The following is a 13,404-nucleotide window of genomic DNA, read 5'->3' as shown; positions in this document are numbered from 1 at the left end:
AAGGCTAGTTTTCATTGGCAGTCCCTGTGCCAGATGTTATTAGAGCAAAAAACTAAAGAAAAGATAAGAGAGAGAAAAACAACAACAATAATAATACAACCAGATGTTGAACTTGCAGTTTGTTTTATGATTTTATGAACAAGTACAACAAGCAATCGTTTTCAATATAATTGGAAGCCACAGGAAAAAAACACCTGTACACTCTTATTTAAATAGGTATTATGCCCAATGACCAGTCCCAATCCAGTTGCTTAAAAACAGGTTTCAGATGTGAACCATATCAGTGGTAGTTGAACGGCTCACCCACGAGTGATTAGTCAGCCTGAAAAACAGAACACAGCTAAATTGGGCCTAGATAACCAGAAGAAACCCTTTTCACTTCAAACAGTGACATACCCACACATTAATATAAACCAATTCAAAGAATATTCCACACATTATTTGCTGCAGCTGTTCAAAAAAGACCCGTCAAATTTGTAGTGTTCCAGATGTTTAAGCAGCCTTTATTGGGCCGTTGGCTGCTCTTTTCTTCCTCATGGACTCAATGAACGGGTACATGCACTGGTCTGAACCCATAAAGCGGTATGTCACCACATTGGCTTCCCATGGAATCAGGCTGCAAAGACAAGATGTCATTCAAGTCAAATGCTGATGTGTAGGGCATCAAGGTATGCCCTTTTAACAGCGAGAATATATGTATGGTGCCAAAAAGGAGGCAGATTATTTAGTATGATGCAGATGTGAAGAGAAATAAGACTTCAAGCATGTTGATGTTGGTCTGTACTCACGCTCTGGCCAGGAAGGGCAGGTAGGTTATTCTGGGGATGCACACTAGCGGCTGGTCTATGAGAATGGCATTCATAGCCTGCTGTACGCAGTACAAGGGCTCCAGTGGAGGCAGGATCAGTTCAACCTCTTCCCTGTAGAGGGAGAGAGACGGCAACAGTCGAGTACTATGAAGGGCCATTTACTGTGATTTATACGTTCAGTGTAGACCTTAAGTGCAGTGTACTTGATATCTGAAGGATCATGTGACTCTGAAGAGTAATGCTGCTGAAAATTCAACTTTGCATCATAGGAATATATTACATTTGAAAATATATTCATTTTAAGTTATTTTAAATGTATTTTTAAAAATACTTATTATAATTAATAATACTGGTTTTATTGTATTTTTTTATCAAATAAATGCAGCCTTATGAGCATAAGAGACTTTCAAAAACATTTTTTAAAAATTGAATTTTTGAACAGTAGTGTATATACACTGACCTAATCCTGCAGCCATCAAACATGCCAGTGTCCACAACATAAGGGCACACAAGAGTGGTCTTCACTCCATCCACGTCCTCTTCCGTTAGTAGTTCATGGGCCAGAGACTCATGAAATCCCACAGCAGCAAACTTACTGGCACAGTAATCCTAAAATTCACACATACAGACATCACTAGTTTAATGACATGAAAATTAGGAATAAATCAAACATTTTGAAGGTGGGTTTTGAATACTATGAAAAATGAGCCCTTCTCACCTCTACACAGGCTGTGCTGAAGAGTCCAAGGACACTGGCTACAGTGATGATGTGGCCATGATTATTGGCCTTCATCTGAGGGAGGAACGCCTTGACAGTCTGCATGCAGACAAACAAAATAAAGCAGTTTGATATAGATATACCTTTAAAGGCATAGTTCACCTTAAAGTGCCCCTATGCTGTTTTCAAGGTTCCTAATATTGTTTTGGAGGTCTCCTACAATAGGTTCACATGCATCCAAGGCCAATTTTTTTTTTTTTTCTCATAATACACATTGCAACATCACCCCTTTTCTCACAGTGTCTGAGAGTCAGTCTCTCTAAAACCCTCCTTTCTGAGAGCTTACTCTGTTCTGATTGGTCAAACGGCCCAGTCTGTTGTGATTGGTCTACCGCTTACAGCACATGTCGGAAACCAAACGTCCATTACCATATCTGAATTTCAGCTCCGGAGGCTTGCTCAGCTCTTAATACACAGTGGTACGAACAGTAATGATGGTGTTGGTTATACCATATCAGTTTAACCAAAGTCCTTAAACTTTGGAAGTGCATGCAAAGTGAATTTGCTTTCATAGCGCAGAAAACTGCGTCTTCTCGACATGTCTACAACACAAGCCTAACTCTTCCAGGCCTCAGCTTCAACTAAAGTGTTTGAGGGCGAGTCAAAGTAGACATTGTTCGCGAGCAGCCAATGAAGACCATAGGCTGGAATTATGAAAATTTGTTACAAACCTACGTAGGTTTGTGCAGGAAGTAATTACTGACGACTCTTTCAGGCAGTTCAGAATCGGTTCTTTCTTTTGGGAGACAATAATCCTGCACTTTGAAACTTTGCAGACCTTTTACATACACAAACATCTATATTATCATATTATTATATTAAGCATAATAGGGGCACTGTCGTTCTAAATTCATATGCTGTTGGTTTTTCTGTTGAACACAAACTGAGAATTCTATAAGAATCTTCATGCAGCTCAATGAAAACATCATAAAAGAAAAACACCATAACAGCACAATTAAAGTAGTCCACATTCGCTTTATTCTACGTCTTCTGAAGACATACGATAGCTTTGTGTGAGGAAGAGATTGAAATTTATGTTGTTATTCACTGATAATCATCCCCACAGGCAAAGTTCTGAAATCTCATTTGGTTTGGTTAGAATTAAGATTTCTCAGACATTCCGTTATATCACAATCAAAAGCATATGAATGAGAATGAGATTTCAGAGCTTTGGCAGAGGGTATTTGGTTTTGGATTTTGAGAGCCATGATTATTATGAATAGCTGCATGAAGGTTCTTCAAAAAAAAAAAAAAAATTCCTACAGAAAAATAACAACATAGGCTATGTGTTTGGAACATGGAAGGATGATAAATAAAGACTGAAGTTTTCATTTAATAAATAGCTATGATCTTACACAGACCAAACTCACTACCATTTTCAAGGCACTAACAAAAAAGTAACACCAAGGATGTTTAGAAATGTACTATGGTAGTACCAAGGTATTCTTTGTACTTGAATAAAGTGATCATTAGTTTAAATGGTAGCGCATGGTATAGAATGGAAGTTTTATCCTAACAAATGCTCAATGAACACTAACATTAACACAGGTGATAAAATGTAGATGCACTGTAAGCTGCCTTAGAGTAGTGTGTCTCTGAATACATCTAAATGCAAAGAACCATTGATAGCATCACCATCACTGGTTGTTACGATCTCTTTTTGGCATCCAGTGCACACATCAGCTCAATGCTAACGTGTAGGCTGCTAAAAGATTGCTCAATGTAAGCATTAATCCACTTCGTACGTGGTCACAGTTATTTGCCTTAAGAGGATCAGAGTGAGACTTTCGCTTGGTAAGAATATGTTTTATCAGAGAAGGGCTGTAAATAAGGCTAAAGGGATAAAATCAGGTAATTCCCACATTATGCATGCATATCAAGTAATACAAAGGCAAAGCAGCTTTATTTACTTCTAATCCATTTATTGCATCTGTCAAACTTTAGTATGTATGCGGAATGTAATTCAGTATTGTACAAAGTGCATGGCACTGTAGATAATTCTCATCATTCTCAGCTTAGAAGATTCATTAATGTTGAGTCTATGATTTTTTTTAATGCTATTTATGCATCTTTATTTCTTCAAAGTCTATTGAGGTTTTTTGTCACTCATTAAATTAACATTTAAGCAAATCCAAAGAGACTAACGGTGAATTCAAGGCGAAGTATACATTTTATAAGTTCATGCATTCTCTGGGAGTTGAAACCTTGACCTTAGTGTGGCTAGAGCCGTGTGTTCTACTGTTACAGGAAAATTATAGGCCTATATTATTATTATTATTGAAAATGAATTAGTAAAAATAATTTAAAAGTACATAGGCTATACTTTTTTTAAATGAAGATACACATATGTTGGTCACCCTCAGGTTGTGTTCCAGTAATTTTCAAGGGATTTATCCCCCAAAAATAGTTATATCATTGGACTACATGCAACTTACTGACTGTATAAAGCATAAGCAATTTAAAAGGCCATTTAAAAAAGGGGAATTTAAAGGTCATTTAAAACACACACACACACACACACACACCTTGGAACCAGGAAGATCATTGCAAAAACGGCTAAATAAATCGTTTGAGATCATTTGTTTGAACTTTGAGGGTACCATTTTTGATATTTTACTTCAAACTTACAATCTTACCCAGAAGAGGGCGTGGCAGTTTACTTTCAGTGTCCTCTCCACTAGGGTATCTGGGCAGTCCAGGAGTCTCTCACCGGCCACCACCCCGGCATTGTTCACCAAGTAGGTAACATCCCTTCCCACATCCTTCCGTACCTGGTCGGCAGTGCGGTACACTTCTTCTCGGTTTGTCACATCCACCGTGTACGCGTTTGCCTGGCCCCCTCGCGCCCTCACCATCTTGGCTGTCTCCTCATTAGCGTCTCCGTTGATGTCCCACAGCACCACTTCTGCGCCGTGTTTCGAGAACTCCAGGGCGAACAGGCGGCCCAGTGCTCCTCCAGAGCCGGTAATTAACACCAACTCGCCGTCTATGGGCTTCGTACGTGGTCTGAGCACAATGCGCAGACAAGAGCGCAGGATGAAGTACACTACGTCCAGCATCATCATCTGTAAATCCATTAGGAAGATCATGGTGCCCAGGTAGATGTGTGATTGTTTGAGGGAGTGAGTGAGACAGCCAAGCTTGTTATTGGACTAGCCATGCCTTCCCCTCAGAGTGCTGTTTAAATACTCGTCCTCAGGATTAGGGGAAAAACCTCAAGCCACTAATTAAAATGCTTTTGCTGTGAGAAAAGGCCTACTGCAAAACAGGACGGTGCCCTAAGGGAACACGGTGATGGAAAAAGATGCAATGCTCGCAAAAGTGTTCCTAAACTTTGCGGTCGCTCGCAAAATGCAATATCCTTCACCTCGAATGGCTGTCACTGATTATTTCGGTAATCGAGTAATCGGCTGATTGTTTTGAAGATTATTCGAGTAATCGGATAATTTTGTTGTTGTAATAAAAATAGACCAAAGCAAAGACCTAAGCATTTAAAATGATTTAAAATACATATAGTAACAATGAGGCAATCATATTTGGTTCAAATAAAGCATCAAAAGCAAGTAGGCCTAATCATATGGTTTCATAGAACAACACTGTTAAAATACATAATATACATAAACAATCTGTAGCCTACATTATGTATTTTAACAAATGCCTGCAGCACTCCACATGCAAATGATAGTTCGTAGAGCAACATTTACTGTGAATGGAGCCGCTCTGAGACGCACGTAAATCGCATTAAACCCACAGGGCAAATGCCTTTTGTGAATTCAAAATAGCACTATGATATAGCATGGTTTTTAAATTGTTTTAATACATTGTGCAGCCTTAGAAAACGGTCTAATAATGTGGTTCATGGATTCTCATCCGTGGTATTCACCAGGGTGTCTGTACTGTACAGAATTTGTGTACATGACCATTGTATAAAATTATATAAAATATAAATAATCTGATTCTGAATATGTTAAAGCAGAAGAGTGGCGCTGTTCCGCTTCTATAAATCTATAGCAATTGTCTAATGCGCAAGTTTAGCCGGCTAGCTTGAATGAACTATAAATCTCAGCATTGGTAATATTGCAATGTTACATCAAAACATAAACCTTTAAACACTACCCACTTTCACACATATTTATAGTCCTAACCAGCAGTGCCACAATATTATTGTTGATGTGATCTCATGTATGCTGAAAAAGCCACACTAAAACATAATGGAACATCATTGAGTTCCCTGAACCACAAAAACAATCCACTGTGGACATTTGAAAACCACAACTGATATATTAGTAAATTCATTTTAGTAACCAACTCTTCTTTTATTATTTAAAGAGTGGAATCATAGGACTATGGAAGTGTTTGTGCTGTAAGGAGATTATGTGTGCGTGTAGCATTAATCTGTGTTGGTAATGCATTTGTAAGGCAAATTCTTGCATGTAATTGTAATTCTTGCATGTTTTGAACAGTGTTAGTCTTGTTTAGTTATGGACAAAGCACTGTAGTCATGGATGGATCAAAGGTCTCCACCAGGTATTGCAAGCTTTAAATCAACTTAACCTCGCTTTTCAAACTCGCAAATGACAAGTTAACATTAATGATATTTTGCATGGTTAAATCACATTAACATACTTTATACACACAGATACAGTATATCACATAGAAAACTGAGAGTTTTTTATATTAAAAATTCAAATAATCACATGGTCAAAACATGGGGTAACATTACAAGCAACGTGAGTAACGTGATTACTTTTTCAAGTATGGTAACTATAAAGTAATGCATTACTTTTACATTTACAACCAAATACTACTTTTTCAAATAAGTAACACAAGTTACTTTGTTGTTCCATTTATTGACTGACACCTCTGTCCCCAATGTTGAGAGAAATCGTGAGTAATTGACAGAATTGTTTTTAGCAGTGGCGGAAAAATCTGAAAGCCGTCTGTCATTTTGACAGATACTGTATCTGTCAAAATGACAGACAACTTTCAGATTTTTCCGTGATCTGATTGCAACTTGTAACTGTAATTCTCACCCCTGTCCACTTGTTTGCTTGTGCGCTCTTGCTGACTATCAAGTTAATGGTAAACAAAATGGAGTTACATGACATTGTTTACAAGCTGTTTTATTGGTTGAAACTCTGATTGAGCGATTACATGAGAGACATGATACGGATTTCGGTAAATTGGACTGTATTCACCATATTTTCTGATATTCATTCATGTTTATTTCTTTCTATAACGTAGTAAAAGTAAGATTCGCGTTCACTCGCGCTCCGTTTCGCTTGAACTGTGATCTCTCGCGCCACTTCAAAGAGCGGCAAAACGGTATTTATCGCTTGAATTTTGTGATAAAGTGGACAGAATTTGAAAGCTGAGACTTTGTTTCATATCGCAAGTAACAAAGCACAAAGCTTATTGCGATTTATTGGGCAAGCATTCATGATATTACCTGAAAAGTGACCCACAGACTCTGTTTCAACTTTCCCTCTGTACAGTAAATTTCATTCAGCCTGAGGCTTATTCATTTCACTTATGGTGTGAAAGGGCCTTTACATTTGCCAAAAATAGAATTTTTTTGTTATAAAACAAAACAAGCAAGCCCAACTCAAGTAAGACAAAGTAACGCAAAAGTAATGTAACATTACATTCCACAAAAAGTAACTAATTAACAACATTTTAGTACAGTACTTTTTTTTTTGGAGTAATGCAATATTGTAATGAATTACTTTTAAAAGTAACTTTCCCCAAAACTGGTTAAAACTAATTTTAAGATAACAGCATTTTTGAGTGTAAGGACAATTGTATTGTTTTTACTCTTAATGAAGCACAATTAAAGTACAAGGACCTAGACTATTAATTAATTATACTTGAGACAAAAAAAGCCCAGTGGAATTATATAAACTTATGTGTATACATGCAAAAGTTTCACAATATCAAAGCCCCTCTTATTTGTACACACACATCATATGCACTTGCACGTGCCCATTTACCTCACATAACTTTTAAGTCCCTCTTTCTCTCTCTTTGCATACAAGTCATGGGAATGTGTATATTTGAGGCCCTACATTACAGCAGTGCCTATGGTATTGTTCTTTCTGCATGAATAGCCTCTAGCTACAGGAATTAATTTAATCCTCCCTTTTCACGTGTTTCAGCATCAATGCACAATACTGGCCAGCTAAGGAAACATTGAAGAGAGTCCTCAAACATAAAATCAAAACCAACTACTGTATATCCTAGAACAATTGTATTGGCTAAATGCAAACTGTTTTAGGTCATCTGTTACCTGCAAACTTTATCATACAGGCCATTATTTTTTAAATGTGAAATGTAAGTGCATAAAAAGATCAGTATACACTCTTCAAAATCAGAAGAAAGTCAGTCATGCGGGTTTGAAATGGCATGTAAATCATAACTTTTAGATTAACTAATCCTCTAACTTTGCTGCAATTTGTGAAGACATGAGTGTACTAAAGAGACTTTGTAATGAGTTTAACTCACCTTAAGTGCCATGAGGCCAAAAAACCAAAACCTCTGACTGAGCGAAATATGTCACCTAAAACAGGCTGGGTAAATGTCACATGATAGAAGTCAATTACATGCATGAGATCCTCAGATGAGGGGAGCAACATATTCAGGCTGCTCATTATCATGTCAGCGTGCAGCTCCAGACGCTCGCGGATGCTTCTCTACCTCGCTGTGCTGGTAACACTGGTGTCCCAGAGCGAAGGAGGTTGTCAGGATACAGGACTGTGTTGCTTTGGACAAAACCAGTCATGTATTACTGAAGACTGGAGGAAAGATCGCTCCTATGGGGAATGTTACTGCGACCAGGCATGCAAGACGACATTGGACTGTTGTCACGACTATGACCTTGCTTGTCCAGGTTTCTAGAATTTCATATTTTTCAGATGCCATGTATTAAAATTATAAAACAGATTCAGGCTGCTATAGGCCATGTCTGTGAGGCCAGATTTTATCCACAGCTTCTTGATCAATTTTAACATCAAGGTTTAAAATTTTATATGAAAATAAAATATTGTGTACAATATATTTTCGTTATGCTGCTTGATAATGCAAACTGGTATTTCATATATTTTTTTAATGTATTTTCTTAATTATAAACACACTGGCTTGTAGCGCAAATAGATTTACTATTTACTGCACTTTCTTATACATTGTAAAAAATTATTTTCATGATTTATCACAATATTTTTTCTTTTGTCAAATCAACTTAGATAATTTATGTGGTTCAGATAACATGAGTTTCTGTTGATTAAACCAATCTCCATCATATTAACTCAAATTTCTAGGATCCAGGTTACTTACTTTTTTTAAGTTAAACCAACAATATTTTTTTTACAGTGTAGTTATTTACCTATAGTGGCTAATGAATCGGAAGTCTCGCACATTTACAGAAAATAGCTTACTTTTGTATTGCAAAATAAAGTGGATGTTTTTAATATGAATAATTTAGATGAATGCATCAGGGATGTGCTGTAACTGTATTTGAAAACACTGGAGGATTGGAAAAAGTTTTCAAACATCTTTTATTGCAGATTGTTTTGTGATCCCATCACATTGTAATGTGTGATGGCTCAGTTAAAAACTACACTGGAGAGTAAACCTCATTTCACATGCAAAGAAGCCTTAAAGGCACGGCAACGACGACAGCCTGCTTAGTTTTAAGTTTTAGAGTGAGGGTGGAAAACTGTCATCCTAGACAACAGGGAACATTATCAGAACTTTGGCTAATGTTCAAGCAAAGTTCTCTTAAATGTTTTAACAAAATGTCTTCCAGTAACATTAATAGAACATTTGTTGTAAGTTGTATGCACGGTCTTTAATAATGTTCTTAAAATGTTATCACAAAAACAATGTTTATACCACATTTTGAACATTTTCACACCTTAAAGGGAAACATTAGCAAAACGTTCTTAGAACTTATATTTTTTTAGTTAGGATTAAAAAAAAATGTGTGCAAAAACAAAAAGTGGTTTTGAGTTAAGAAAATAAAATGTATGATATAACCCCTTTAATATATTTCTGTTGCTACTTCTGCTTATCATGTCTGGGCAACGATTAATCACGATTAATTGCATCCAAAATAAAGGTTTGTGTTTACATAATATATATGTGTGTACTGTGTATACATATTTTATATATATATATATAAATTAATTATACACAGTACACACACATATATTATGTAAACACAGACTTTTATTTTGGATGCGATTAATCGTTGCCCAGCACTTTTTAACCCCGCTATAACAGGAACGTCCCTAACGTTCTGGTAAGGTTCTCTCAAAGTTATGAAGAAACGTTCTTCCAGTAACATTAATAGAATGTTTGTTCAAAGTTATATGGTCTTTAAAAATGTTAGCGCACAATGCATCATTCATGAAACGTTTGTTGGATGTTTTTTTAACTGGATGTTTTGAAAGATTTCATTACTCAATGGGAACGCTAGCAAAACGTTCTAAGAATATATTTTGTCAGCTGAGAATCTGACACATCCCCTATGTGTGTGTTTTAGCCGTGTCCTGTGTGGTGAGTGAATGGAGCGTGTGGTCTGGCTGTCTGGAGCCGTGTAAACCCACACTTCGCAGCAGGTGGAGGCAGGTGATTCAGGAAGCGCATAATGGAGGCGAACCCTGTCCCGCTCTCCATCAGACCGCAGGCTGCGCAGAGTACCGTGATCAACATGGCCCCTGCCTGCAGTCACTGGGTATGGTAATCTATAGCTCTGTGAAACATCCTTTGCCATCCTTCAACACAAATGTCAAATTTAATAATCAACAGTGGATAATATCTTAGGTTTGAGGTCAGCCCATTAGATCCATAATAAAAGCAACTGGTAGTAATGATTTATACAGCCATTATTTTTCCATTGAATTGTTATTCTTGGATGGACTCTGTGGTACACATCACATCCCATTAATCTTATATAATTACATTATCAGTTCATAGCCTGTTTCTGAGTGTAATCAAATGATGAACTGTAATCATCATCATCAGTTCATAAGCTCTAAGCACTAAAGCAACAATCTAAATGCCAGCTTTTACCCTGAACAACTGTATAGTACATGAATGTGCTTTTGAAAATGACTTGTGAGACTGCAGGTGAAGAATGAGGGCAAATATGCATTCAAATCTCTCTTTTATAATCTTTGACCTACTCCTTTGTCTCATTATTTTACAGTCCCAGCTCTCATTACCACGGGTGGCTATGGAAATGCACGGAAAAAGAGGGAGATTTTTGACAACAATATCACAAGGTAAGATCTGACAGTTCAACACTAAATTGTAAGAAGTTGCATGGTGGTATATATATTTTTTATATATATATCTACCATGGTACATATTGTAGATCTCACAAAACACCACTAAATATAATACACATACCCTGACAATACAAAATGTATTTGTTTATAATGACATGTACCTTTGTAGCAACATAGTTGTCTTTGATAAGTACAGTAATGTTTCAAAGTTTGTGAACGGTAAGACTTTAATGTTTTTGAATGAAGTCTCTTGTGCTCACCAAGGCTGCATTTATTTGATCAAAAATAGAATACAAAACAGTTATGTTGTGAAATATTATTACAATTTATGTTTCTATTTGAATATATGGTAAGACTATTTTAGTGACGTAGTTACACATTACTACATGTACTTACTATAGTAATAACAGTAAATTATGCATAATTACAAGTAACTAACCCTAAACCAAACCCTAACCGTAACCCTATAGTAAGTACATGTAGTTAATTAATATTACACAGTATAATGTACACAAGTACAATGTAACTACTTAAAGTGTAACCGAATATTTTTTATTTATTCTTTTGATGTCAAAGCTGCCACTACTAATCTTCAGTGTCACCCGATCCTTCAGAAATGATTGTAAAATGCTGATTTATTGCATCCTTGCTGAATGAAAGTATTCATTTCTTTCAAATAAAAATCTTACTGACCCCCTTTTGAACGGTAGTGTGTATATGTCATTTCTGTGTGTCTGTATGTGCACGCCTCAGTTACTGTGTGGAGTTTGAACTGGCGTCCCTGTCGGCGGGTTGTCAACGCAGCTTCAGTCCTCACACACGTTGGATGCGGTACCTGAAGGAGGGGCATCAGGTGTGTGTGGAGTGCCAGCCACCAGCACTGGCCCAGGGTCAACGCTACTGCTCCGGGGACGGGGAGAACGTGGGACAGGACAGGTAAGAGGAGAAAGACCTGGATTTTTTTTCTAAGGCACGTTTAGAAAAGGTACTTAAATGTCCTAATTGAACTAAGGCCTAATCCTGGCTTAATCTAAACCCTGTTTGTGAAACCAAGCCTATAACAAACAGTAAGCCTAGTGAAAAATAAATATACCAACATTTATTTGAAATACATTTTGTAGTATACTCCAAATACATTTACATATTTATGTACTTAATATAAAAAACATGCAATTGTACTTTTAATATACTAAATTTGTATACTTAAATTCTGCTAAATTTGGAACTACTACTTCTGTACTTAATGCACTTTAGTTATCTGGAAATAATGCTGAGGGCCAACTAAAGATATGCCTAAGTATATTTGATTGTGCTAAAGTTGAACTATTGCAAGAACTATTGTCATAGTTGAACTATGAATGGAAGAATGAATATACACTATCGTTAAAATGTTTCAGTTCGATAAGATTTTTAAGATGTTTTTGAAGTCTCTTATGCTCACCAAAGCTGCATTTTTTTAATCAAAACTACTGTAATACAGTAATATTGTGAAATATTATTACAATTTAAAATAGCTGTTTTCTATTTTAATATACTTTAAATTTTTTGTAACATCATAAAAGTCTTTACTGTCACTTTTGATCAATTTAACGCATCAATGCTGAATAAAAATGAAAAGCTGTAAATTTATTACTTGAGCTGTAAAGTTCTAACTGTAAATCATTATGTGTTCCATAACAAAAAACAAAACCAAAAAATCTAAAAATAATTTCAAATGGTCTTGATACTAAGTCTTGGCCACTAGAGGGAACCATGAGACATCGTTAAATATGTAAGTGCTTGTGTATAAAACACATTGTACTGGTTTGAGGCCCTCATTTGGAGCACTCTAGGGCCTCGTTATGTTTTTTTAATAAAAAGAGAGTAATTGCCTGTTTAATCTAGTCTACATTTAAAACCCTAATGATGCTGGGGTACTGATTTTATGTAGTATTTATAACCAACACATAAAACGCAAGCATTATACTCTAGGTAGGGTGGAAACTCTTAACCTAGCTCAAGGACATCATCAGCCAGAGCAATACCCATCACTCTATCATCTCTTTCCATCACATTCTCACTCTCTCACTCTCAGGAGGCTGTCTCTGCAGTGGCAGGCCGTGGGGAATCCTCAATGCAGAGGGGTGTGGAGACGAGTCCGTCGACGAGACTCCTGTTCCTGTCCCACTGTACACAGTTTTCTCTTCATCTAACTCGCACACTTTAACTGGGTCATGAAATTTCAAAGAAGTGACGATAGAATGTGCAGAGACCGTTTGGGTAACTCAAAGCAGCTCTAGGCTTGTAAGCCTAATGATACAGTTGATTACAGTACGTTATCAAGAACAGATTCAATATTAGTCACAGAAAATTCATATTTCCTCATAAAAGACTCCTTACTAATGCTTGCGCCCGTTATATTATGATTAAGTAATGCGTTTTAAGAAGTAATTCTCCAATGCATGAATTAAAAACTGTAAATTTTCAAGTGTGAGATAAGTTTCCAAATGCTTTTTGGGGCCTTAGGGCTGCACCATTTGAAATCATGTGT

General features: G+C 36.5%; 2 protein-coding genes across 2 annotated transcripts; one reads left to right on the top strand and one right to left on the bottom strand.

Moving 5' to 3' along the window:
- Positions 1-106: 106 nt before the first annotated feature.
- rdh20 (retinol dehydrogenase 20) lies at positions 107-4,754 on the bottom strand. The gene is made up of 5 exons (XM_084127747.1): positions 4,224-4,754; positions 1,528-1,626; positions 1,270-1,418; positions 789-920; positions 107-616 (listed from the first exon to the last, which is right to left on the bottom strand). The coding sequence occupies exons 1-5, from the start codon at positions 4,674-4,676 to the stop codon at positions 493-495; spliced, it is 957 nt and encodes a 318-aa protein (XP_083983873.1). The 5' UTR covers positions 4,677-4,754; the 3' UTR covers positions 107-492.
- A 3,436-nt stretch (positions 4,755-8,190) lies between these two features.
- On the top strand, positions 8,191-13,341 carry LOC311091715 (somatomedin-B and thrombospondin type-1 domain-containing protein; the record flags this gene model as incomplete). The annotated part of the gene is made up of 5 exons (XM_084127748.1): positions 8,191-8,473; positions 10,127-10,318; positions 10,793-10,868; positions 11,628-11,810; positions 12,949-13,341. The coding sequence occupies 5 exons, from the start codon at positions 8,191-8,193 to the stop codon at positions 13,064-13,066; spliced, it is 852 nt and encodes a 283-aa protein (XP_083983874.1). The 3' UTR covers positions 13,067-13,341.
- Positions 13,342-13,404: the final 63 nt, after the last annotated feature.

Source organism: Abramis brama, assembly GCF_963993115.1.
Source record: "Abramis brama genome assembly, chromosome: 11".
Taxonomy (NCBI): Eukaryota; Metazoa; Chordata; class Actinopteri; order Cypriniformes; family Leuciscidae; genus Abramis; species Abramis brama.
The sequence above is the reverse complement of the archived record's forward strand: the minus strand, read 5'-3'. Positions and strand labels throughout refer to the sequence as shown.